The sequence below is a fragment of the Dreissena polymorpha genome, chromosome 6 (assembly GCF_020536995.1).
Source record: "Dreissena polymorpha isolate Duluth1 chromosome 6, UMN_Dpol_1.0, whole genome shotgun sequence".
Taxonomy (NCBI): Eukaryota; Metazoa; Mollusca; class Bivalvia; order Myida; family Dreissenidae; genus Dreissena; species Dreissena polymorpha.
The window spans coordinates 81,872,832-81,899,558 of NC_068360.1; the positions used below are offsets into that span (position 1 = coordinate 81,872,832).

Consider the following 26,727-nt stretch of genomic DNA (forward strand, 5'->3'; position numbering starts at 1 on the left):
AAAACTGCATAATTTTTACTGAAATTAGAATATTGTTGTTGTTGCTGTTGTTTTTCAGAGCAAATACTTCAAAATTCAGAATAAAATTGTTTTCATTTGCTGAAGTTTTACTAATAGAGCTGAGTACAAGAATAAATAAAGTGTTGCAATTAATATACACAAAAATATTTATTTACTTTTTAAACCTTCGATTTAGAATTGAAGGCAGTCATTTTGAAAAAGTATAAACTTTTTTAGAATGAGACCAAAATTGAGCTCCAATTTTGACCCAAGAAAAAAACTGTAATTAAAAACCTTTTAAAATAACAATTTTGTTTGTTTATTTGTTTAATTGGATTTTAGCTGTTTTCAACAGTTTTCCTTCATATTGCAGCCATCATTTAACAAACTCACTCTTTCGCGGGGTAAACTGGTTTGCAGTTACTAAGAGTACATACTCATGCCAGTAACTTACAACAACTGCCCTACTTGAATAAGAGGCAGGGGGAAAATGGGAAAAGGGATTTCATAACCAATCCCCACACAAGCTATGTGGCCGGACCACGTATCAATGCACAACAATGTTAAACGCCAACACAATTTTGTAATGCCAAATGGAGGAAAAAAAGTTTTCTAACTTCAAATAGCTTGCCATTTCATTATTGCGCAATCAGTTTATACCATGACTGAAAAATTGATCAGCTCTTTCATATTCAAAATAATAAGCCTTTTTCGACCATGAGCAAACGTACCTATTTTCCTTGTCCTGGACCTCTTTCTTCAGTTGGGTGACCTGTGACCTCGTACTCTCCAAATCTGTCACAGTGCGGTCCACTGTACGCTTGAGGGCATCCAACTGTGGCAGTAATACAGCAGGGAAAGAATTATTAACAATGCAGGAATGGACACTAACTTTTTTCTGTATGTTGTCCAGATGGGAAACTTTCTCTATAACTTTGATAGCCCTGCCAAACAGTAAGAACCCCAGAGCAAAGTACACATTCATATTATCTTATAGTCAGTTTTAACAAAACAAAATCAGGCAATATTATACAAAATTTGTCATGACTCAATGCACTGTGCCTGAATCTTTGTGCCTCAAGATAATAAACTGATTTACTGAGGGAAAACTGAATCAAGCTTTTCTAAAAAGCAAATTGCCTGGATGGACTACCACATTTTTAAATTGACTATTTCAGATCTAAATCTACTTCCCCCCCAGGCGACCTGTCAACCACAAATTTCTATCCTTTATTCTGAAACTGCAGTCGTTATGACTCTGGTCTCAATACTTTATATATGAGCATGTGTGTTAAGTGTCGTCCCAGATTAGCCTGTGCGGTTTGCACAGGCAAATCAGGGATAATACATTCCACTTTTATGGTATTTTTCATTTAAACAAGTCTTTTCTCAGATAAAATCCAGTTAAAGCAGACAGTATTGTCCCTGATAAGCCCGCGCATACTGCACAGGCTTATCTGGAATGACATATAACACACATGCATGAAGCCCAATTTTCCCAGAACCAGGCTCATAGAACAAGAATAATGACGGCTACACACCTCATCGTGGAACTGCACCCGCTGAGTCTCCGCCTCCTGGTAGTCGGAGCGTATCCGGGCCGCGGTGCGCTCAGCGATGGAGATTCGCTTCTCCTGCTCCGCGTTGTTTTCTATCTCGTTGTCAAGGAACTGCTGCTTCTCCTTGATCGTCTCCTCTCGCGCTTTCGTACTTCTGCCTTCACACGCGCCAGTTGCTGAAAGACAATTTACCATTGTTTATGTGTATTTCAACATTTATTATGTCTTTTTGCGCTGGAGGTTTTGTTGGGTTTTTTAAGACGTGGAGTGTGTCCCACCACTCCTAATTAATAAACTTGCTAGACTCACACAATTGGGGACAATTTTGGAATTATAGTTGCAATATCCGTATATTTAACCTTTTTTTCTAAAAGATTTCCATTTTCCATTCCAAAATTACCCTAAGGAAACCCCACATGTCGGGTATGGCGCTCAACAATCAAACTCACACGCTGCCAGTAAAGGCTTTGTAAGCCGGGTCGCCTATGTGACAAGCCCATGTACCTACCACTGTGCTAACCGGACAGCCCATGGGACTGAAACTATGACTATGATATGTGAAAATAATTACATCATACAAGTACAACATTTGTCTGTCTGTATGTGTGCATCGTCCTGCGTCTGAGGCTGAGGATGAAGAGAATTTGGAAAAATTCACGTCGTTTTGGCTTAAGTTGGGAAATTTGTGTTGTTGTGTGTTTCTCTTACTGACAAATATTTTTACAGTTGAGAATAAAAGTTTTTTAAATATTACATTTAATGATGTTAAACTTATAGAGATGGATATGGAAAGAACTTTGTAAACGTTGCAATTCCTTTCTTTTTTTAAACCTTCAATTGGGAATTTAGGCAGTTATTTTGGAAAAATGTATATATTTTGTTATTGGAAATTTGACCTCAAAAAACACTGCAGAGTGTGTACAAGGATTTCATTTTGAAGAGGTGGAGGTGAGTAAAGTACAGGGACCAGTTTTTCCAGTTTGGTGACCACCAATCTAACGCACAAGTTTCACACCTGGGCTTAAAACTCAGCTTTCTTGTCATAAGCATGTGTTCCAACCACTGCCCTATAAGCCTGTATACCAACCACTGCGCTATAAGCCTGTATACCAACTACTGTCCTATAAGCCTGTATACCAACTACTGTCCTATAAGCCTGTATACCAACTACTGTCCTATAAGCCTGTATACCAACCACTGAGCTATATGCCTGTATACCAACCACTGCGCTATAAGCCTGTGAAACAACCACTGAGCTATAAGCCTGCATACCAACCACTGAGCTATAAGCCTGCATACCAACCACTGAGCTATAAGCCTGCATACCAACAACTGTGCTATAAGCCTGTGTACCAACCACTGCGCTATAGGCCTGTGTACCAACCACTGCGCTATAAGCCTGTATACTGAAAACTGCACAATAAGCTTGTGTAACAACCATTGCGCTATAAGCCTGTATACCAACCACTTTGGTCTAAGCATTTAAGCCTATAAGATTGTGTACCAAAAATCTCACTAATGTAACATCCCTATTACTATTGCCCTGCATACTCACAGCAGCCAGGAGGTCCATCTCTTTATCCCTGCGCTGCATCTGCTCTATCGTGTTCTCCCACTGCCTGATCAGCTCCTGTCTCTCCTGGTGAGCTTTGCGGAAATCCTCCGCTGTCTTGTCCAGCTCAATCTAGATTGGGATATTCAAATGTAAATTACTTGTCCAGCTCAATCTAGATTGGGATATTCAGAGATAAATTACTGTCTTGTTCAGCTCAATCTAGATTGGGATATTCAAATGTAAATTACTTGTCCAGCTCAATCTAGATTGGGATATTCAAATGTTAATTACTGTCTTGTCTAGCTCAATCTAGATTGGGATATTCAGAGATAAATGACTGTCTTGTTCAGCTCAATCTAGATTGGGATATTCAAATGTAAATTACTTGTCCAGCTCAATCTAGATTGGGATATTCAAATGTAAATTACTTGTCCAGCTCAATCTAGATTGGGATATTCAAATGTAAATTACTTGTCCAGCTCAATCTAGATTGGGATATTCAAATGTAAATTACTTGTCCAGTTCAATCTAGATTGGGATATTCACATGTAAATTACTTGTCCAGCTCAATCTAGATTGGGATATTCAAATGTAAATTACTTGTCAAGCTCAATCTAGATTGGGATATTCAAATGTAAATTACTTGTCCAGCTCAATCTAGATTGGGATTTTCAAATGTAAATTACTTGTCCAGCTCAATCTAGATTGGGATATTCACATGTAAATTACTTGCCCAGCTCAATCTAGATTGGGATATTCAAATGTAAATTACTTGTCAAGCTCAATCTAGATTGGGATATTCACATGTAAATTACTTGTCCAGCTCAATCTAGATTGGGATATTCAAATGTCAATTACTTGTCCAGCTCAATATAGATTGGGATATTCAAATGTAAATTACTTGTCAAGCTCAATCTAGATTGGGATATTCAAATGTAAATTACTTGTCCAGCTCAATCTAGATTGAGATATTCAAATGTAAATTAATCTATTTGGGCTGTGCTCTGTGAAAAGAGGGTTTTATGCATATGCGTAAAGTGTCGTTCTAGATTAGCCTGTGCAGTCCACACAGGCTAATCAGGGATGACACTTTCCGCTTTTATGATATTTTTCGTTTCAAGAAAGTCTCTTCTTAGCAAAAAAACTAGTTTAGGCGGAAAATGTTGTTTCTGATTTGCTACTCTGGGACGAAACTTTACTCACATGCATTAAACTCCCCTTTTCACAATAAACAGCCCTTTTATTCTATGCTTTCATGGAATTGTTAATTTAAAATAAGTCTAGTTAAATCCAGTTAAGTCTAAAAATGTTCCTGATCAGCTAGTGAGGAATGAATAGGCTAATCTTGCGCAATGTTTCAAGCACATGCATTGCACCCCATTTTTCAAAAGCAAGACTCTATTGCAATTTTATCCAAGCAATGCATTTTAATTGGTGATACCATCAACCAATATATTTTTGTATTCCATTGCAATATATTATGCTTTCCTTATTTTAGCAGACCAACTTTTGACATTTCAGTTACATTTTATTATTTCAAAATTGTAGGCCAAAATAATCATCTAAATATAAGCAATTTTCACAGATGTACTTACCTGAGCAGTTAAAGTTTCAGTGGTTTCATGGTCGAGCTGGCGTCGTTTCTTTGCTGAGTCATCAGTAAGACGTTCCATACGCAGTGACAGTTCCTGTTAAGAAAGGAAACATTCAAATAAAGTGTTTGTATAAACTTCAATTTTCATTTCATCATTTTTACTTATATTTATCTATGAGTATATTAGTTTGATTAATGATATTCAACTGATATTTGATCAATTGTAATACAAAAATCAATTGTGCACACAAACAAATCAGTAAAAAGTTAAAGGTCACTATTACAATAAATGAACACAAACAAATAATTTCCAAACATGTAAAAGTCTTTAGTCCAACCATCAGCAAAATATTGAAACTTGATTGATGGGGAAACAGATACTGTTTTCATTGGAAATAAACAGACAGCAACAATCAGCCCGCTCGCGACAGAGTCAGTAAAACTACCCAAGGTTCATGAATAAATTCCACAATACTGGCCCTCATGGCAGACAGGGGCAGAAATGTGAATTTTGATAAAAAGAGGAACTTCAAAGTCTGTATAAAAACTGCTTGCGCAATCATATGGTCTAGCCCATTCCCCAACAGCCGTAAACTGTTCTTCTCAAATTTAAATTGATCTAAACAATGGTGAGTCCAGTCATAACCGAATTGTAGTAGACTGGCCAATCAAAGTGAATTCGGGCCAGTTATGAAGTTACCAGGCCTTCTGCCAGTAAAAAACTAAGGAATTTTGAAGGGATTAGCAATTTGAGCCTCAATTTGGAAAAATGGGGCTTAATGCATTTTGTAAAGTGTCCTTCCAGATAAGCCTATGCAGTCTGGACGCTCTAATAAGGGAAGAAGCTTTCCGCATAAACTGGATTTCCACTTAGATGAGACTTCCTTTAAACAAAAAATACAATAGCAGTAGAAAGTGTCATGATTAGCCCGTGGGAACTTTACACACATGCATTACGCCCCTTTTTCCCATCGCCAGGCTCATATGTTTCTAAGCTTCACACTCTACCTTGATCTTGCTCTCATCATGTCGTGAGTACTTCTGTATGGCCATGGAGTCCTCGTCCTTCCTTGCAGACTCCTCCAGCCATGCCTCCAGGGCCTGCTGGTCCCAGTTCATCTGGGACTTCATCTCCTCCAGCTTCTGGGTCTGCTTGAAGATGTTGTTCTGAAAACAAGAGAACGTCAAAAATTCTGTAATATTATTTGGATATGTTGTTCTGAAAAATCAGAATGTCAAAAATACTGTAAAATCATTTGAAGATGTTGTTCTGAAACAAATAGAACGTTGAAAATACTGTAAAATCATTTGAAGATGTTGTTCTCAAAACAAGAGAATGTCGAAAATTCTGTAAAATCATTTGAAGCTGTTGTTCTGAAAAAGCCTGAAAGTCGAAAATACTGTAAAATCATCTGGAGATTTTTAGTTTTTCAAAAATAATAGAAATCATGTATATTTCTAAGCAACACATATATAAAAAAATTATAAAATCATTATCATTTGTTTGCCTGAATTTTTGAGGTTATAAAAAATTACTTTTTTCGTGGACACATAAATGTGTAGGTATCTCTTTTTGGAAAAAAAAGAGAAATTTGGGCATCAGTCATTTACCAATGTATTTGTTTTAAATTTGTGTACTTGCCAACCCAAAAAATCAACGAAAATAAATTTCCCACAAACAATAATTATTTGACAGTATGTCAATAACACGATATTATGTGAAAAGCTATAAACCTAATTCTCCTAGCTGCTTTTTCTACAAAGAAATTTATTCTTGATTTAGGATAGTTTTTATGCTATTTTGCGTTCTGATTTTTACAATGAAGTCAAACAGTCTTAACACAAGTCTTATTAGAGTGACAGAATTTTGTATTGCCAACAAAGCATCAATAATACAATTTGTAAAACCCTTATAAAATTTTAAAATATTCCTATGAAATTAAAACTACCCTTTATATTCTAATACTTCATTACATAAAATAATTGCAAAACTTTATTATTCAACCAGTTCAGCACTTATAAGAAAATAAGGTTACTTAGAAGTCTGCATAATAATAAAGATGGCATACCTCAAACACATTTGACCCACATATTGGAAAAACTGGACTTAAAGCTTGTGCCTCAAGTGCTATCCCAGATTAGGGACAACACTTTCCACTTTAATATAAATTTTTATTAACATAAAGTCTTTTCTAAACAAAAATCCAGTTTAGGTGGAAAGTGTCATCCCTGACTAGCCTGTGGAGACAGTACAGGCTTATTTGAAACCACTCTTCACACACATGCATTAAGCCCAGTTTTCCCAGAACGCCCCTTAAATAATAAACATGACATACCTCAAACACATTTTTCCTCTCCTTGAGCTCCTCAATGTCCTTCTCAAGTTTCTTGATCTCCTGTTTGAGCCTGCCCTCCTCCCTCTCGGCTATCGTGAGCAGATGACTCTCTGTCTCCACCTCTTTCTTACGGGCGCCCACAAGACCCTAAGTGGAGACGATTATGACATGCATCACAAGACCTTTAGTGGAGAGACGATTATGACGTGCATCACTAGACCCTAAGTGGAGAGACGATTATGACATGCATCACAAGACCCTAAGTGGAGAGACGATTATGACATGCATCACAAGACCTTTAGTGGAGAGATGATTATGACGTGCATCACTAGACCCTAAGTGGCGAGACGATTATGACATGCATCACAAGACCTTTAGTGGAGAGACAATTATGACATGCATCACAAGACCCTAAGTGGAGAGACGATTATGACATGCATCACAAGACCCTAAGTGGAGAGACTAGTATGATATGCATTTGCTGGTGAAATATGAATATACATGTACTATAAATGTGTCACAGATACAGCACCAGTTTTTTTTATACCATTTTTGGAATGAGGCCAGGGCCCTTTAGATTGGGAAAAAATTATGTGGTTTTGACTAAATTGGGAAATTGGTTTTGTTTTTTGTACTTACAAATACTTTAAAATGAAGAATAAAAGTGTTTTCACTATTATATTTATTAAGGTTCAACTAATACAGCTGATAAGGGAGATAAAAGTTGAGAGTGAAAAAATACTTTTATTTGGAAATCTTCAATTGGGAATTTAGGCAGACATTTTGGGAAAATATATATACTTTTTGTAGTGTTTTTCCCAGGAGGGCAAAGGGGCATGGCGCATTACTTTCAAAAAGAGCATTTTAGCGCGCAGTTTAGGCAAAAAAGGGCAAAAATGTTACATGAATACCTGAATTACGGGGCAACATGTTATCGCATCTGAAGCAGTTGTGGAAAAAATAACATATAAACAAGCACATTTAATGGTAATTGATGTATTAAACTTACTATGATTTATATTAATATATTTACAAGCTCCAGTACCTTTTTTATCAAGTTATAATCATGACTTAAGAGAGGTAGCAGGATGTTTCCAATATTTAACGCGGTGACCTAATTTTGAACACAATTGACACACAAAACAAATTCACATAAAAACTTCGTACGTGTGACTTTTTTGAATTATATAACACAATAAAATATGATGAAAACTTGTTTGGGCAAATATAATGTTCAATTTACAATTTGCATGAATAACCTAACAAACTACAAGAGAAAACGTAAGATTATTCAAATAAAACCAGTGTGTAACAATACATTGAAAATCATACTGTTTGTTTTGTTTTCAAAGGTTGTCCGTTTAAGGCAGCAATGCCACAAAGAAATATAACTCTATTGACAACTACTTAACCTCACCAGCAACGCTGTTACAACTTTGTATCTTGCCTTAGAATGCAGACACTATGATTTTAAACAATCAAATAATGAACAAAACACAATTCAATGGACACCATACCTGGTCAGTTTTGTGAAGTTCGGTAAAAAGCGAAGGCGATAAGAGGCCTGCAATGCCAATTTTGCATGTTTGTACAAAGAGCAATAACTCTGAAGTGCTTGGCGCAACTTGGATGGTCATCAATCTTGGTGTCGGATTTATGAAAACTATTATTAAGACTTCCGTTTGAAGGGATATGGAACACAAGTGAATTTTTTAAAAATTAAAACAGGTTTTTTGTAGGTAAAAATAAGTTTGTCAGCAAAATGATAAAAACACATCAAATAACTAACCAAAATCATGATCTTTTTCATTATGCATCACACAATTATCTTATTGCTTGATATCTCTTTTTTCACATTCTTCATAACAATAAAATCATTGGTTTACATCAACAACGGTAGATAGTAAGGGTTTATGAAAGCTTATACATATAAAAAATAATGTAGCTATTGCATATAAACAATATTATTTTAACAGAATTATTTCCAAAAACATCTTAAACATATGTATGTTTACAATGACACTAGGTAAATCACGCTTACTTAAACTGTACAATCACTATTTATCATACAGTTGCAGAAAACACATAAATGAAGACATATCAAATAACATACAACATATAAATATTTGGACATTTACATTAACCAAATTCAGTATGTGACCAATTTATGAACGAAAGAAATTGTTTGTCGAAGTTAAAAACAATGTTACAATACAAAACTATGTTTAAAATATGTTCACTCACTAAAACATGAGGGGTTCCTATTTTGGTCGCACTACTATTAAACGCTAAATGTGATTACAGGATATGCCTGTGTATCATTAAACTTGATAATTATACACGGTTTCGCGTTGTAATCCGTAACCGAATCATTCATTTTCCCTCCGGTTGGCACAGTAGGCGGTACGCACATTCCTTTACGAACTGCCATGAACTCATCGGTAAGGACTGCGCAGTAGTAAATTATGTTAACTTCGTTTGCTTCGTTTAAAACAAGAGCTGTGTTCGTGAAACACAATTCTCCCTTCTGCGCTTAGAAGCCATATATTAGACCTTTGACCTTAAAGAATGACCTTGACCTTGAACTTTCACCACTCAAAATGTGCATCTCCATGAGATTGTATGCCAAATATCAAATTACTATATTCAATATTGCAAAAGTTATGTGCAAGGTTAAAGTTTTGGGACAGACAAACACATACAATGACAGACACATACAATGACAGACAGACACATACAATGACAGACAGACAAGCCGAAAACAATATGCCCCCGATCATTCTATCTGGTAATAGGATCAAACTTGTATTACATAGATAATTTGAATTGTTAAAGTCCATTAATTTCACCAGTATGACGATTTGTTTTGTTAACATTCATTAGTCACATTTAAGATGTGAAAACATATTTGGCAAAAACATAACATCAGTATCCTTGTGTTTACGAATTTCTGTCATTATATCCAAAGATCCCAATCGAAATATATACGGCGCGCGCTATAACTTGTCAGGTCATTCATGTATGTATATGCATGGATTAGCATAGTTGGGCAATTTCAAAACAGGCTACTTACCTAGCTTATTGCATTATGTGGTAAACTAAAAATGAACAAGACCAAGACAACGTTTTGATTTTAACATGAACAGTCTCGGAGATATGCATTTAATAGCGAATTTGTGTAACATTTCAAGCCGATGCAGATTGTCTTATTGAAAAGTACATATCCGCATTTGTCTTAAACTCCAATATATCTAATTTAAGATCTCATGTTCTAATATCAATTAAGAGGTAATATAAAAAGCTATTGCAGAAAATAAATGTAGCGATGTTAGCGTTTCCGATCGCAAAAATCGCCAATGGCGATTGAATCTTTCAGCTGATCGATTCAAGTGAAAATGTAAAAAAAAATGGTGATAATAAGTCAGGTCTATAGATAGACCGGTGTCCGGACAAATGGAACGCGGACAATCGGCACCCAGTGTTTTGTTTGCATACCCGTGCAGTCGTCACCCTGTAAGTTTGTCGACCCGGAAAATCGGCACCCAATTTAATTGTAAACCCGAACAAACGGGAACCGATTTAAGTCTAAGAAACAGTTACCAATAAAGATGTTCGACTTGACAATCGGCATCCGATTAAATGCGATCGAGAAATCCCGTCAGCACCTTGTTGAACTAATTAGTCTTATCCGCTAATTGGTTTGATAAAAGGGATGATTGGTAAATCCCGTCAACAAACTGTGTTATAAAAATAATTTAAGTTTGGCTTGATTAACCTCATCTGCAAATTGGTTTTATAACACCTCTAAACAATTTACAAACATCAAAGACAATAAAAGCAATCCTAAATTTAAGATTTTTTTCCGAAAACAACAAAATGCGTATAAAATTAAACTTAAATAGAAGAACGAAAATGGAAACATTTCATAACAAAATACATTTCATCACGGCACGTAAAGGTGTGCGAAGGTCGTGTTTCGAAAACTACTTGTACACACAACAGAAAACATTGAAAGGTAGCATAGGTTGGACATGCACCCAGAGACGAGCGTTTTCATGCAAGGGTGCTCTGACTTAATAAGCCACTGTCATGAGTCAGACGCATCGCAAATAGTCGGGATGATACTCCGGGAGGAAATCATTTCATCAGCCAATGCCTTAGTGTTAAGAATGAGAAAAAAAACTGAATAATTGCTAATCTCATATTAAGTTAAATAGTATTTTCACAGCCTAGTATATAACCGTATGATATAAAAAAAACTATGACATATTTAATCTCACTGAAGTTTTCACTTTTATTTGAACAACCTATCAAATAAATGGTGATTACTAATTTAGTCATGCAACCAACACAAAAATTTAACGCACATCAGCGGGGTAATTAACGAAAGAGCAACGATACGATGATATCATCTCTATTCTATCAAGAAAGGGGTGAGCTGCGGGAGAAAACACGCGATCATGTACGAACATTGTCACTTCGTTATGGCGTCGGATCTCGTCGATTTTATTAACATTTTAGCGAAATATAATAATCTACGCAGTATGAACTGCATGCAAGGCACAGTAAAGATGCACTTTCCAAAATTATTATCCTTTTTCTTAGATGCTGACCGTTTGGGGCTGAAGGCTCATGTTCATCTAGCAAGTTTTCGCAAAATTGTTCTTTACTTTATATTTCTATATTTGTCGGTCGCTTTTTATATGTGCGGTCTATGTTGATAGAGATTTGTATTGTGCACCTATTAGCAGGGGTAATTATTTTATGTAGGTTGTTTCACATATTTCGTTAAAATAACGATTTTTGAACTACATATAAATAATGATGTGTTTGTGTGATATATTTCGTTTGCTTACCAAAACTTCGATTTGGTTTTCAGCAGGTATACCGGGGACCACAGTAACGGAAAGCAAGTCGAAGCGGTATCATATGAAATGATCTTGGGAAACCGGTCTCATTCTAGGAGAAATAAATATGAAGCCTGCCCCAAGAAAGCGAATAGCAATGCATATACGATATTGTTTATGGTTTAAGTAATATGTAATATAGTTCTTTATCCATAGTTTAAAGAAATGAAAATGTTTCAATTAGTTAGTATGATGTTAGGCTGCATTGTGTTGGGGCACAAAATGCATGCGACATTTGGTTCATTTCTGAACATGATTAGAAATTTGATTTCCTTAATTGGTTGATTAGGGCTTTATTTATTTGACATTACAAATATTATTTGTTTCAAGTTATTTCCTTCAACGGACATGGTATTGAGTGAGTTCGTTTGAAGATATAGAATCAGAAATATTTCATTTCATATGGGACGGTAAACCTGATAAAATTAACCGAACTCAATTAATTCAACCAGTAGAATAAGGAGGTATCAAACTAACGGATATAGATTCATTCCTGAATGCAATCAAATGCAGTTGGGTTAAAAGCTATTTAGATAATACCAATACTAGTAAATGGAAATCATTCTACCAGATAATTTTCCTAAAAGATATGGTGACTCCTTACTTTTTGAATGTTATAAAGACAATAATATCTTAGATGAAATTTCAACCAAAAGCATATTCTATCAAATGTTCTAGCGACATGGTGTAAAATTACTCATAATTTAGAAACCAAAATAAACAGTAAAATCATTCTATGGAACAATAAAGACATAACTACTAACAATAAAACGTTTTTCTAGAAACATTGGTTCGAGCGAAACATAAAGTATGTCGATCAATTGTACGACTACAGAATAAACGACTTCTATTCGTTTGATAACTTATGCTACATATTCGGAATACCTGTAAGTAATTTCCTGATGCACTACACATTGATCGAAAGTATACCCATACATATTAAAACTGTAACCAATACAAATAACACAACATGTACTAAAAAAACATTTGTAGAAAACATAATTGCAAAACAAAACAAAACGAACAAAATATTTTACACACTTTAAATTAAAAACCCTTCCGATATCTCTAAAGCTCAAACTAAATGGCAAAACCATATTGGAGAAAAAGATTATAATTGGAAACAAATATTTGTAATGCCATATAAATCAACTACTAATAGCACACTGAGAAACTTTCAATATAAATACATCCACAGAATCATAGCTACAAATAAACATCTTTTTAAGTGCAACCTATCCAGCACAAATCTCTGTGATATGTGTAGTGAACATATTGAAACAATAGAACACCTTTTTTTGGAGTGTAAACATATTCAATCTCTATGGAATCAATTGAAACCTTTCTAGAGAAACAACAATTAAATGTTAAACTACCTCTCTTAGACATCAGTTTAGGGTTAAATACCTTTAAAATACAAGAGGTTAATAATGCTGTGAATCACATAATTATATTATTGAAATATTTTATATTTAGCATGAAATACAAAAAAAAAACCTACAATAAACTGTTTCATCAATTATTTAAAACTGAAGATTCAAATAGAAAAAGAAATTGCACTAAACAACCATACACTTCATATATTTGCACAAAAATGGAAACACATTAAATTTTCATAAATAAGTCCAGTATGCTTTTTACCCACTTTATGCAACTCATCCTTATTCACAACTATTCTGATTTTCTTACAACCAACCAAAAAAAAATAATACATATTAACCTTTTTTCAATCAAAAGGAAACCACAAAAACAAAAACAAAAAAATGTATATTAACATATCTTGTATAACATGTTTGAACATTATTGCTGCTACATAGTATCACTTCGTTTTATTATCATACACATGTATACATTGTATTTCTTTTATTAAATAAAAAAAAGAGTTAGTTAGGTCAAATCACGCACCGATGAACTTGTTGACATGAACACTTAGGCTTCTCGAGGATGAATAATTATTTGTTAATCTTACTAATACATCTGCATCCGATACTACACGTATACACTCAACCGTTCATGTGTGTGGGTTTTATGACAATGAATCACATGCCGATTACTTAATTGTAGTAATATATTGAGATCATCTTCACAATGTCTTACTTTAGGAGATCACAGTTCAGTATACAATTGCTGTCATGTAATATTTTGACCGATATGTAATTTTAAACCAACGGTATGACCTTAAGGTTTAGGTTGGTAATCCCGATTACTTAATTGTAGTAATATATTGAGATCATCTTTACAATGTCTTACTTTAGGAGATCACAGTTCAGTATACAATTGCTGTCATGTAATATTTTGACCGATATGTAATTTTAAACCAACGGTATGACCTTAAGGTTTAGGTTGGTAATCCCTCTCCGAGTTTGTGGGTCTCATGGTATTCTTTACCTTCAACAGATGGTACGTTTTATCCGGTGTCTAAAATGGTTATGTACAGACATGTATGGATCAAAACAAAACTTGGAGACACACAAAAATAAAACTTTAAAACCAAGGCGAGTCATTTAAACATATAAATGCATAAGGGATGATGTAAGATGTGCCAATAATTGGAAGGACAACAGTGTCATGCGCTGCCAAGAAGCATGATTTATAAATGCGCTATGGGGCTAATTTAGTCCATCTACGAAACTTATGAAGATTTTTTGTATTTATGATATTTCGAACATAACGAAACCAACTCACTAATCGTGAAATTCACAATTTTAAAACAGTTTTAAAACTAAGATTATGACTATGATGCATGTAAACAGTTACGAATGAGCAGAACTCAAAACAGTAGTTTACACAGTATTAAACATTAAACGAAATCTGTAAACTTCAGATTAAATATACATATATTTCATAAAAGCCTTAAACACTGTGTGATACCGTGCTATTAAATACAACAAATTCTCCATGGTATCTATATACAAACGTTGTTATGTGTTATTCTAATTTAGATATGCATTTTAATGGAAGAAAATGAACATGTCAAAACCGTATACGAAACGTTTGTACCGATATGTTTTTCCTAAATATGAGCAACTGTTGACGTCAAAACAACGGTTCGAACACGATTGTGTTTTATTTAAATACAAACATAACGATGAATGAATGATCAAACAATATAATATTTTAAGATTTAATTATAACTAATAATACAATAGTTCGATCAATTTACATAAAAACAGATGTTTAAACAGGCATGAAACAGCGATATATATATTAAAACAGTGTGGTCCTTTGGTATAATAGTTCACATGAAAATGGAATCACGAAATACACGAAGTAAAGAAATCAGAAAACTAGTGAGAACATTATTAAAGGTATTATCAAATTGTAGATGTTTTTTTAATAAGCATTCGTATACTGATGATAACGTTACGAGATATTTTCGATTATCTCTAATTGAACTTTGTCCGCTCAGCGGATATTCTTATATCGTTTTGTATCCTGCATAAGCAGTCGTCGTAAACGTTGTCGTTTTCGCATGCAGAATGTCTGTAGGAGGTCGATGGAAAAGATTCCAGGTAATCGTCGCTGCCGAAAGGCACCTTATCAATTTAAAAGTACTACTGGACAACCATGACATTGGCAGTAAAGGATTGTGAACAGAATGGAAAACTAAAAAAACACATGCTTGAGGTTCAGTTGAACACACAGTTTAATTTATTTTATTACTTGCATGTCCAAAACGATATCACTTTCGACGTACAGCAGGTATATGTAATTGTTATCAGTGTAACGTATTTCATAATAAAATACTTTTTACCATCAACAAAAGTAACAAAAACACATGCACTTTTTTAACTTTGAAATGATGTACCTATTTATTATACTTGATCAAGCACTGTTACGTTTTGTAACTCGTGTGAGGAGACACGTACCTGTGCAATTGGTTAGATAAAGCCAGCTTGATCCACGGAACGTGTTTCTAAGGGTGATTCGTAGTTGTCGTCTACACCTCTCAAATCAGGAGCTCCCTTTCTTGTTGTGTCCGTGATTTCCTTCTGGGCGGAGTTGGGCAGATTCCAATTCCCAAAAGAATGATAGACGCTTGTGCCAATATCGGCTCCCTCTGACCCATCAATAGTGTAGTACATGTCGGAGGCTGATGGACGACATACCATATAACAATATACGCTCTTTAGCAATTAACGTGTGTATCTTAAATTCTTAAATCTACATTTATATACACCTAATGAAAACATAGGTCTCTTTCTTGGTAAGTATCATATGCTCTGTATGCAAACGCCATACCATCGTAACAAGTCAAGTTGGTGGTAGAATGTGATACAGCTTGCAAAGGAATTCCATCGAACAAAGCAGATTTTGCCGACACATTTTTTCTGAAAGTATCAGTAATATTTATTTCATTCGGTAGTCCATATGGTTATTTAAACATGCTTATGTATTTCGGAGCGTTAACATAATAACTTGCCATTCTACATTGCCGTTTGGTAAATACTGTTTGTATTCCCAAATACTTTGAATTACGTAGCATTATACTGATGATGAGTTTTGAATAAAATAATAACGATTCGATTCGTGAAATAATAAAACGTTCCATTGCATCGATGATATCGGTTAAACAGAATTAATAGTATTTATATTGTTTCTGTATACACTTGTTTACTGTATATGATATCCAACATGTAACTATTAGTAATTGTGGACAAATGAAAACCAGATAAGACGTGAATTAATCAGGTCCACCTATAATCTAGTTCGATTGACGATAACTGCTGCAGAAATAACTACAATCACAATTACACCGACGATAATTCCATCAACGGTAGACACGGGAAAGGGATTTGAAGGCGTTTTCTCATCAACGAGGTCTTTTGAACCTATTATACATAACGTTGTGTTTAAAGCCTAACCCTAAAGTTCTTAAATTTAAAGGTTTAAACCAACAGAAGATAATGCCCAACAATTGCAAGCACTTTCATTTGCTCATATGTTGAATGTATATATTTGGATTTATCATAGTGAAGTGGCTCTACCGATTTCGGATACTTAAAAGAAAATGAGGTACCTATAGAATGGGGCGTTTTCTGTATCCCGTTTGAACTCATCAATTACGCCTCCACAGGGACGAAAAAACACATAAACATATATATATATATATATATATATATATATATCTTTCAATAAGCATAAAAGTTTATGCTTAACCATTAGTTGACTTCTGTAATGTTATTGCAAATGAGTATGGAGGCGGCGCTTGAGTGCCGCTTTCTTGCTTGGTGCCAGGTCGGGATGTTTGACGGACAATGGGTGGAAATGAGCGATGTCGACTCTGGGCATGAGTCTCTTCTCCTCGATGGAACCATAGATTAATTTTAATCAAACCAACTTTAATGCACCGATAGCAAACCATTTGCATAATAATATAGATTATATTGCCCTAGCCAACACTGAGATAATAATTTCATGTTTAATTGAGAGCCTGGTATTATATCAATATATTTGATTAATAAAGTTCATTTGTAATACAGCTTTATATTTTAGCACATCCATTAACTAGAAAAATGCGTTTCTTCTCCATCAAATTTATCTTGTAAACAATAATTGGATAGTTTCTCTAATAAATCTTCCATCCTAAGTCAATTAATATTATTAAAGCCAGAACCAACTGTATTAGAAGAAGGAAGACACAATTTACATACGAAGAGGATGACAACTAACATTTTCATGGTCCAAAAGACACTTTCAACGTAAACTTTTACTTCGCAGTTCGTGACACGGCACTACAATCGATTCAAGAAGGATTCACTCTGATGCAACAAGTAAGTTCGGTGTTTGGTTTCCTCTATGATGTTCACAGTTTAAATAATAAAACAAGCGATAAAGTGAAGGAACATGACTTGAATCTTGAGAAAGCTTTGCAACATGAAGACTCTTAATATATTGGTGCTGTTGCTCTTAGCAGTGAACAAGAAGGTCTGTATCCAAACTAATGAAAAAAATGTCTCTTTCCTCAACTAACTCTATAACGATTTCCACGATAAGCCTGTCAGCATTCGCTATTGCATATCTGACCGATTGATTCTTTTCTAAAAGAAATACTGGCCAAGTAATGTAATAAAAGTTTTTTTCTGCCACATTTTTTAGAAAGGATTCGTTCTTCGAATAAATGGAGCGTTGCATGTGAAGTTACTAGCAGATGAAGTGTTAGTTTCGTTCCGGTACATTGATTTTTGCGAAGTTTAATGATTTAAATTGGGATATAGCTGCTGTGTGGCTTTAAAGTGCAGTAAGAGGCAATGTGTTTCACAAATGCATTCCTTGTTTTCGTTATATAATGCTGCATATTTACTTGCTAATTTGAACTTTCATTCGTTATGATTAAAACAAACAGACGAAATCATTTAAAAAAATACTGTACGCTTGTGTGCCTAAACCGAACTTGAATGAATAAATGGTATGAATGTGTGCACAGTATTGGTTATTTATTTGAGAAAGTCGATTTTAATTTTGAAACTCGCTGAATGTCCGTTCCTTCTAAGCAACAATATAAGTGTTATTACCTCACTCCAAAGGCGGAGGGACATTTTATAGGCATTGTCCGTCTTTCAGTTCGTCTGTATGTCACAAAACTGTTTAAGGTAATATCGCAGAAACTATGAAATATATCAACATGAAAATTCATAGGTATAAATATATCAATGAGGAGAATTGCCTGAACACTACACTTTCTTTAACAAGAGTTATTGCCCTTTGTTTTTTGTATGATCTAACTTTTCAGGGCTAAATCTCAAAACCCATATAAAACATCAACATGACACTTCATGTGTGTATTGATATTAATGAGAAGTGTCATGCTTAAAAACCATACCTTCACGTTCTTAAGAGTTATTGCTCTTTGTTGATTTTGTACGACGAAACTGTTTAGGGCTATATCTCAAGGCAATACAACTTTAAACTTCATGGGTGTGAGGCATTCAATGGGAAAAAGCGCCATGCACAAGAACCAAAACACTGCACTTTCTTAACTAACGGTTATTGCCCTTTTGTTGTTTTTGTATGATGAAACTTTTCAAGACTATATCTCGGATACACTACAAGATTTCAACATATAATTGCATATATGATATAATTGATTTCATGGGCGTATACTTTCCATGAGGAGAATTGCAATTCATAAAAACAATTATGGATTACCTCGTGTCTCCCAGAAGTGCATGCCGGCTGGTACCATTGGAAATATATCGATTTTTCCAAAAACAACAGAACCATCAAAAACAAAAGATGATCCCAAAGTGTCGTATGTTTAAAATGGCGGTTTTCTTCAGCAAAAGATCCATATTCTAAAACAGTATTTTCACATCGATATGCGAGAAATACTTCAACCATATATCTCCGGGATAACCGAATCAGTTCACTACTGTGGTTTTCTATGAGTACTCTCCATCAACAAAGGACATCCCACACAATCGTCGAAGTGAATGCACGATCAACACCAATGTGAACTTCACATGCAACGCTCCATTTATTCGAAGAACGAATCCTTTCTCAAAAATGTAGCTGAAAAAAGCTTTTATACCATTACTTGGCCAGTATTCCTTTTAGAAAAGAATCAATCTGTTAGATATCCAATAGCGAATGCTGACAGGCTTATAGTGGAACTCGCTATAGAGTTAGTTGAGGCTTGCCGAGCCGTTATTTTATTCGTGCCGAGCCTGATATATTGCAAAACGATGGAACAGTAACCTGTTTTTCTGTTTATCATACCACATTTTCCTAATTACCTGCAAAACAATCCTTTTTTTTAATGTACGGATCCCCGCTGATTTTGCTGATCCGACTTTTACACGTTGACATACATGTAGCAAAGGCGTTCGAAAAGACGAAACGCAAAATCGCTTATTTTCAACATCGTATACAGAAAAAACGTTTGGTCATAGAAATCCGAAAATCAACCGGTATAGCAACAAAAAAGTCCGCTTCCAAAACATTGTTTTTAATCCAGTTCAATGTTCAATATATAAGTGTAACAACAATTCACCAAAACTAAAACCATATGGCTATCCTAGGAACAGAACATGCTGTTTAACTCACCATAAATGAAAATCAATCGTATGCCAATAATCCGTTATAGCGTAGGGTTTAAATCCGAACACTTACACTAATTAAAGAGCGTATTAACTGTTCAATTTCTTTTAATTTTAATATAGCGGACACCAAATCAGACAACCTAGTTCTGACAACGAAAAAATGTATTATTATAAGCTAATAATTTTGCAAAAGAGCATACAATCGTATCATCAGCAGCAACATATCCATCTTTAACACCATCTCCATTTCAGCCACATGCACCGTGCTTTATTTTGCTTACTACTTATTAGTCAATTGAATACAAATCCAAAAGCACATTCCAAAAAGCAGCAAAACAATTTAGCATCAACATAATTTAAAACACACAAAAAATCAACAAAATCTATATGAATACAAAATGTATTATAAAAGTTGCAATATCAAATTTCATATAATCTATCTGATTGCCGACATGCACTTCTGTAAATACAGAACTTTCATAAAGTTGCATCTTTTCTATGAAGATGTGCCAAATTTCAGTTTGCTATGTCTAGTTACTACACGGTTTCAAACAGAAATAATACTTAACTCAACAAAACTAAGCACCCTCTAATCAGTGTGCATAATCAAAGTACTGACAGTACTGGTGTGACGATGCTTTTGAGAGGATGGATATAAAAGCATCAAGTTAAGTTTATCTACATCGTCACAATCACCAGAATTGTGTATGTTGGTACGAAAAAAAAAATTGCAAAAAAGATTTGGGTATGAAAATAAATTTGGGTACGAACAAATATTTAGGGAAAAAAATAGGGACCGAAAAAAAAATGGGTACGAACAAAAAATTGGGGATGAAAAAAAAATGGGTACGAAAAAAAATTGAGTATGAAAAAAAATTGGGTACGAAAAATTTTAGGTACGGAAAAAAAATTGGGGGAACGGGAAAGTAGTACCTGTGGGGAACTTGACCCACACTCGCACATTTTCGGCCCTTTCCGTCAAACATCAGATAAGTTCCTCGAAGGCAATAGTATGAATACACATTTCGGAAGCGGTAATGCGGTCCTACCTACACGCGTCAAAATGTAAGCGAAATATGTACACAAGTCTGTCAGGAATGATTAAATTAACGAAGAAAATCGTGTATTGATGTAAGTTTTTTTAAGAAATGTGCAGAAATATATGAAACAAGAGCTGTATCTGTGAAACACAATGCACCCTGCTGCGCAGCTTTGAAGCCATATATTTTACCTTTGACCTTGAAGGATGACCTTGACCTTTCACCACTCAAAATGTGCAGCTCCATGACATACACATGCATGCCGAATATGGAGTTTCTATCTTCAATATTGCAAAATTTGACCTTTGACCTTGACCTTGAAGGATGACCTTGACCTTTCACCAATCAATATGTGCAGCTCTATGAGATACGCATGCACGCCAATATTGAAAAAGTTATGGCCAATGTTAAAGTTTTCGGACAGACAGACAGACGCTTTACATTTGACATTTGATCTTGAAGGATGACCTTCACCTTCACCTTTCGCGACTGAAAATGTGCAGCTCCATGAGATGCACATGTATGCCAAATATCAAGTCGCTATGTTCAATATTGAAAAAGTTATGGCCATTAATGTTTTCGGACGGACGGACAGACTGACACACTGACTGACTGACAGTTCAACTGATATAGGCTACCCTACCGGGGGCATAAAAAGCAATGGCGATATTTTTCTCAGCCACATAATTGTTAATAGTTTGATATCACAAAATGAAAGTGAAAGTAGAACTGTCAAAAATGACAACCTGTCAACGTGTTGTTTTTGCTGGCACGAGAAGGCGATTACACTCAAGGTGTTCACATTTTGACCATAGGCTTTGTCAATGACCTTTATAGTATGGGTAGCTTTGATATTATTTATTGCTATCATGTAACTGCATGATTGTGTATATGTTTACAATACACAAAGCATAAATAATGATATCAATATACTGATTGAGCTTATAATAATCTGAGAACTATAGCCAGGTCAATTAAGTACTTAAAATACAATTTTGTGTCCTGATTTCATGAAAAATGACCATGCATGTCCTAGATTTCAAATTCCATGCCCTTGTGTGACACATTGGTAGCATAACCGTTAAACTGTTACCAGGCTTATGAAATTAGTTTTCATTCAACTATCTAAGGAAATCTAAATCAGGCACTGATTTTTCTTGTTTTAATACAGTCATAGATCAGTTGTGGCCTCTGGGTAAAGACCAATTTTTGCTTACTTGTCACACCCTTAAAACTTTCCACACGTCTATAATAGCAAATCCGGATTTAGGTGATCTTCAATGGTACATTTAAACTTTAGCTCTGTTACAAGAGTGCTGGTAAAGTCCAGTCACATATTTAAATCTAGGCCATGTCAAAATCAAAGTGTCAAAGACAAATGAAAGATGCGTTCATTAATTATTGTCCAGTTGTTTACTACTGCTGTAAGTTTTTATATAATATGACTGATGAACATCATGTGAGAGAAAATTCACATTATCCTTGTATATCAGGTTTAGCAGCCTGTTAGATAACAAAGTATGCTAGTTTTCAATGTCGCTTCTGGGGATCAAACCCGTAGGGCTTTTAGGAAGATTCTGAAAATTTCGATCCCTCGAGAGCAACTAAACCAAAAATTAAGTCAAATATTACCGACTCGGTTTTTTGAGTCGGTTCATGAGGGATAATGGAGATTGATTGGTCATTGTCGGCTCTGGTACTACTTACATGTACCCCGGGAACTCTTAAGTATACTTACATGTACCCTGGGTACTCTAAGTATACTTACATGTACCCCAGGTACGGTAAATAAACGTAATTGTACTCGGTCCATATTAGACTGTACCCGAGTTGTATTCACGCCCAAAATGCGATGTCCTAAAACGCGCAACCGAATATCTTAAACACATTTCTCTTAAAAAAACACTGCATCAATCTGCTTTTTGAGTATGTGTTCCGATAATATACAGGCCATTCTACAGAAAATTGACATGAATATGTATTATTACAAAAAATAGTCGACAACGACTGATTTAGGGTTAAATTTCCCGGGTACATTTTAGTATATTTACCGTACCCGGGATACATGTAAGTATACTTAAGAGTACCCGGGGTACATGTACGTAGTTCCCGAGCCGACAATGTACAATTGAGCGATACTGGAAGGTGCAACATCTCTCACCCCCCTAGCATCGCCTTTAGCAGTATTCAATTCTCAACAAGAAAGTGCTGGAGTCATTGATCCCGAGGGACAAGAAAAACAATTGATTAATGTTCAAAATAAATAATTTGATTAATGACAATTCTATTATTTGATCCAGGTCACAGGAAAAGCGCAGTCAAATCAGTAACCAATTAAATTATTTGTTATTGTCAGAAAAACGCCTTTAAGCAAACAGCTTTCAAGCGACTGCAGGCTGATCTAGATCCAAACTGGCCACAATCGCCTAAATGTCTCTTTTACTGTGACACAGTTCATTTAACTTTAAAATGATAAAAAGTACTAACACTAAGAAAGAGTATACAAACATACATACATACAGTAAAGAGTTTGAAATCAATGTTGAATTTCAGGACAGCTTGGTGATCTGCAAATCCCCGATGAAATGTTGATATCGGGTATCATAGTCATTCAATAAGTCGCAAAATGCTCGAATACAATTTATAAAGCACATTGTGACTTATATTGATAAATAAAAGTACCAGTATGCCAGTTTTGCCGTGTCAAGCTGTTACGATCCAGAAAGTCCTTCATTCACATCGAGTATATATCCTTCGAATTCCAACTATTGTTGTCATAAGCGGAGATTTAGTGAATAAATAATTCATATATCCTAAAAGACATCTTCTAAATAGCGAAACAAGCCAATTTATGCAGTAAGAAAGTGTTGAATCGAGACTCTCATGGGGGCGGCCATTGTTGAATGTTGAAACACGAACGACAACTCTTCTAGGAGAATGTTATCAATGACGAGCAATCTCCTACGCAGTTGCGAATGCAAAAGGGAAGTAACTGAAAAATCGAGTTATCTCAATCGGATTGGCTCGGTCTTTTAAATAGGTCGCCATTGTGAATTTTTTTATGGTTATCAAACCTTGGACGATGCTGTTCCAGCATCGTCAAAAACGGGTCTGGACAAGTGCCATATATCAATATGTTTTGATAAAGTTAAAATGATAAACTTAAACTGAGGGTAAACAGCGCTAGTAATTTCAAAAACCTGCGTCCTTCCTTTCAGTCACTTTCAATTGATACATTAACATTGCATTATCGTATTAATTCTTAAAACGTTTGCATAACAATCATTCAGGTTCAACATTCGATTCATTTATACTAAACATTCGATAGCTCTTTTTAAAATACCTTGTATCTTACACATTCACATACATTGCCGTATAAACATAATAAATCAGATTACGAGTTTAAAACATGTATCCAGTTTCTACGGTGCAACCGTTAGAAGATCGGTTGATATCGGCTTATGTCGGTTAGTATCGTTACTCAATTCGTGAGATGTCCGTTCTTTTTATTATTTACAAAGTAGTATTCTTAAATTAAAACATGTTTTATATAATTATGCGGGCGTTGGCCGCTTCGTGCATATGGAAACCACGTACCAAACCACGTAATGATGGCCTTGCCACGTGGTGAAGAATTTTACCGTTGTTATTTTTACATTTTTTAATTTAGGTAATTTATTTTAAGCATGAACCTAAATTAAACACTATTTTCAAAATATAAAATAAAATGATCTACTTGTTTAAAACAATATTTAAACAAAATAAATATAACCCTATCAAATCTGGTAGGATTTTCTTGGAATAGCAGAGGTTGTATGCGAGAGCAAGAAACGACAACTCTGCGTGGAGATTGCTCGTCTGCTCACACTTTGGCGCAATCTCTTGCACGACGGTTACATTACATTCACCTCTGTGTTGGGCTCAGAACGGACTATTGTTATGAAAGCGTCTCATTTATGTCATGATTATTCCAAGCGTTCATCATTGAGGTTACAGAATACTAAACAATCTCTTGCACGACGGTTACATTCCATTCACTGCATTAAAGAAAACCATCTCATACCATGATATCTTATATCAGTCTATTATAAAATTGATATGTTTTATTTTATGTTACGAAACCAACATACATACACACGTCGAAGCAATTCCTAACGTCACTCAAAAAAATTGTTCAATTGTTTACATTTGTGAAGTGCGTGGAATGATTCCATCTGCGTAAATGGGCAATAAATTAGTTCCAAAGAGTTGCATTCAAACTCGCAAGTTTTTGCACGATTTATCGTACATTTAAAAGTCATATTTCTTAATTTAATGCATGCGATCTTAAATATCCAATCAAATATACGTTGAATGCGTTTGTTCGGTTTTATCTATTTTATAGACAAAATGGAGGGCTGAGCCTTTCGCAGAGTTGTATGTGAGAGCAAGGAACGACAACTCTGCGTGGAGATTGACTTTAGCGATCTCCCGATAGGTTACATATCACTATATAAAGTTAAGGCCTTTAACCATAAAATCTAATTCTGTTGGATTTTCGTACAAAAATCTTTCGAAACAAATCAACCAGATTGTACGAAATAAAAATCAGAGCGCTGAAGGCACTGAATTTGTTTGCTGTTGTATAATCTTGGACGCAACTCAGTTTTCAAAATTATGTTATAGCTTTTTATATCGCAAGTTTGAAATGACCACAACCCATTCAAATTTATAGTGTGTCTTAAAACACAGGTTGAGATATGTTTTTTTGGTTTTTCAAATCATTAATAAATAAGATAATTTAAGCTTCATTTTAGGAAAACATGGCTTAATGCATATGCATTAATTGTCATTCCAGTACCAGAAACACTCTTTAAACGAAAAACACCACAAAATAAGAAAGTGTCTTCCTTGATTAGCCTGTGCGCATTGCACAGGCTAATCAGTGTGCACGGGCTAATCTGATTTGACATGCATAAAGCTCCGTTTTCCCTGAAAACAGCCAAAATGAACAGATTTCAATAATAAACACTAGACTGGCCAACGTTGTCTTACAAGCTGTTAAATACTGTTGAATACATAACACTATGTAGTGTACCAGTGGGAACTATAAACAGGCAGACGCGGTGGTTAGAGCAGACGCTCCTAGTATTCGTCGTCTGCTTAATTTCACTGCAGTTATCCATACAGGCAGCGGTTACGGTCCCTAGCGTACTTAACGCAGACTGACTTGCAAAATTGCCTCTATACATTATGTGTGAGCTAACGCTCACAAATACAAACAAGAACAGGAGATTTACCAAACGTCTGAATCATTTATTAAATTTTAAGATTTTTGTTGGTTTTCCGTTTTTAGACACTTTCCTGCCAAAGGCTGGGCATCATACAAGCAATTCTTTTGAGAAAAACTGACAGTTTGGGTTTTCAGAAATAAAGAAAGGAAGATATCCTGAACTGTCAAAGTTGTTTCCAATGAATAAGGTTATTAGCCATGGTGATCTTATTTATTGGTTCTTTTGGTTAACTTGGATGGGACATGTTCAATTTTTATAGAACTTTTAAGAGTATATTTATGCTATCAAGGCAGCACATCGAGGTCACATCGAATGTCTATGAGTCCTAGTAAAGCATATAAGTGTTGATGTCAATGTTATGCCATTTGAAATTGAAACGCCCCTGTTATTGGCTGCCATGGCAGGGCATGCTATTTGTATC

The 26,727-nt window shown here is 35.0% G+C and overlaps 1 protein-coding gene across 13 annotated transcripts in view; it reads right to left on the minus strand.

The window, feature by feature from the left end:
• LOC127833630 (coiled-coil domain-containing protein 39-like) overlaps window positions 1-26,727 on the minus strand; it is a 127,946-nt gene that overhangs the window by 12,919 nt on the left and 88,300 nt on the right. The window contains exon 8 of one of the 13 annotated variants that reach the window (XM_052359001.1): window positions 732-835. The exons of the other annotated variants lie outside the window; for them this stretch is intronic. Within the exon in view, the coding sequence (XP_052214961.1) occupies window positions 732-835 (104 nt within the window). The remainder of the gene's footprint in view (window positions 1-731; window positions 836-26,727) is intronic. 13 annotated transcript variants of the gene reach the window in all.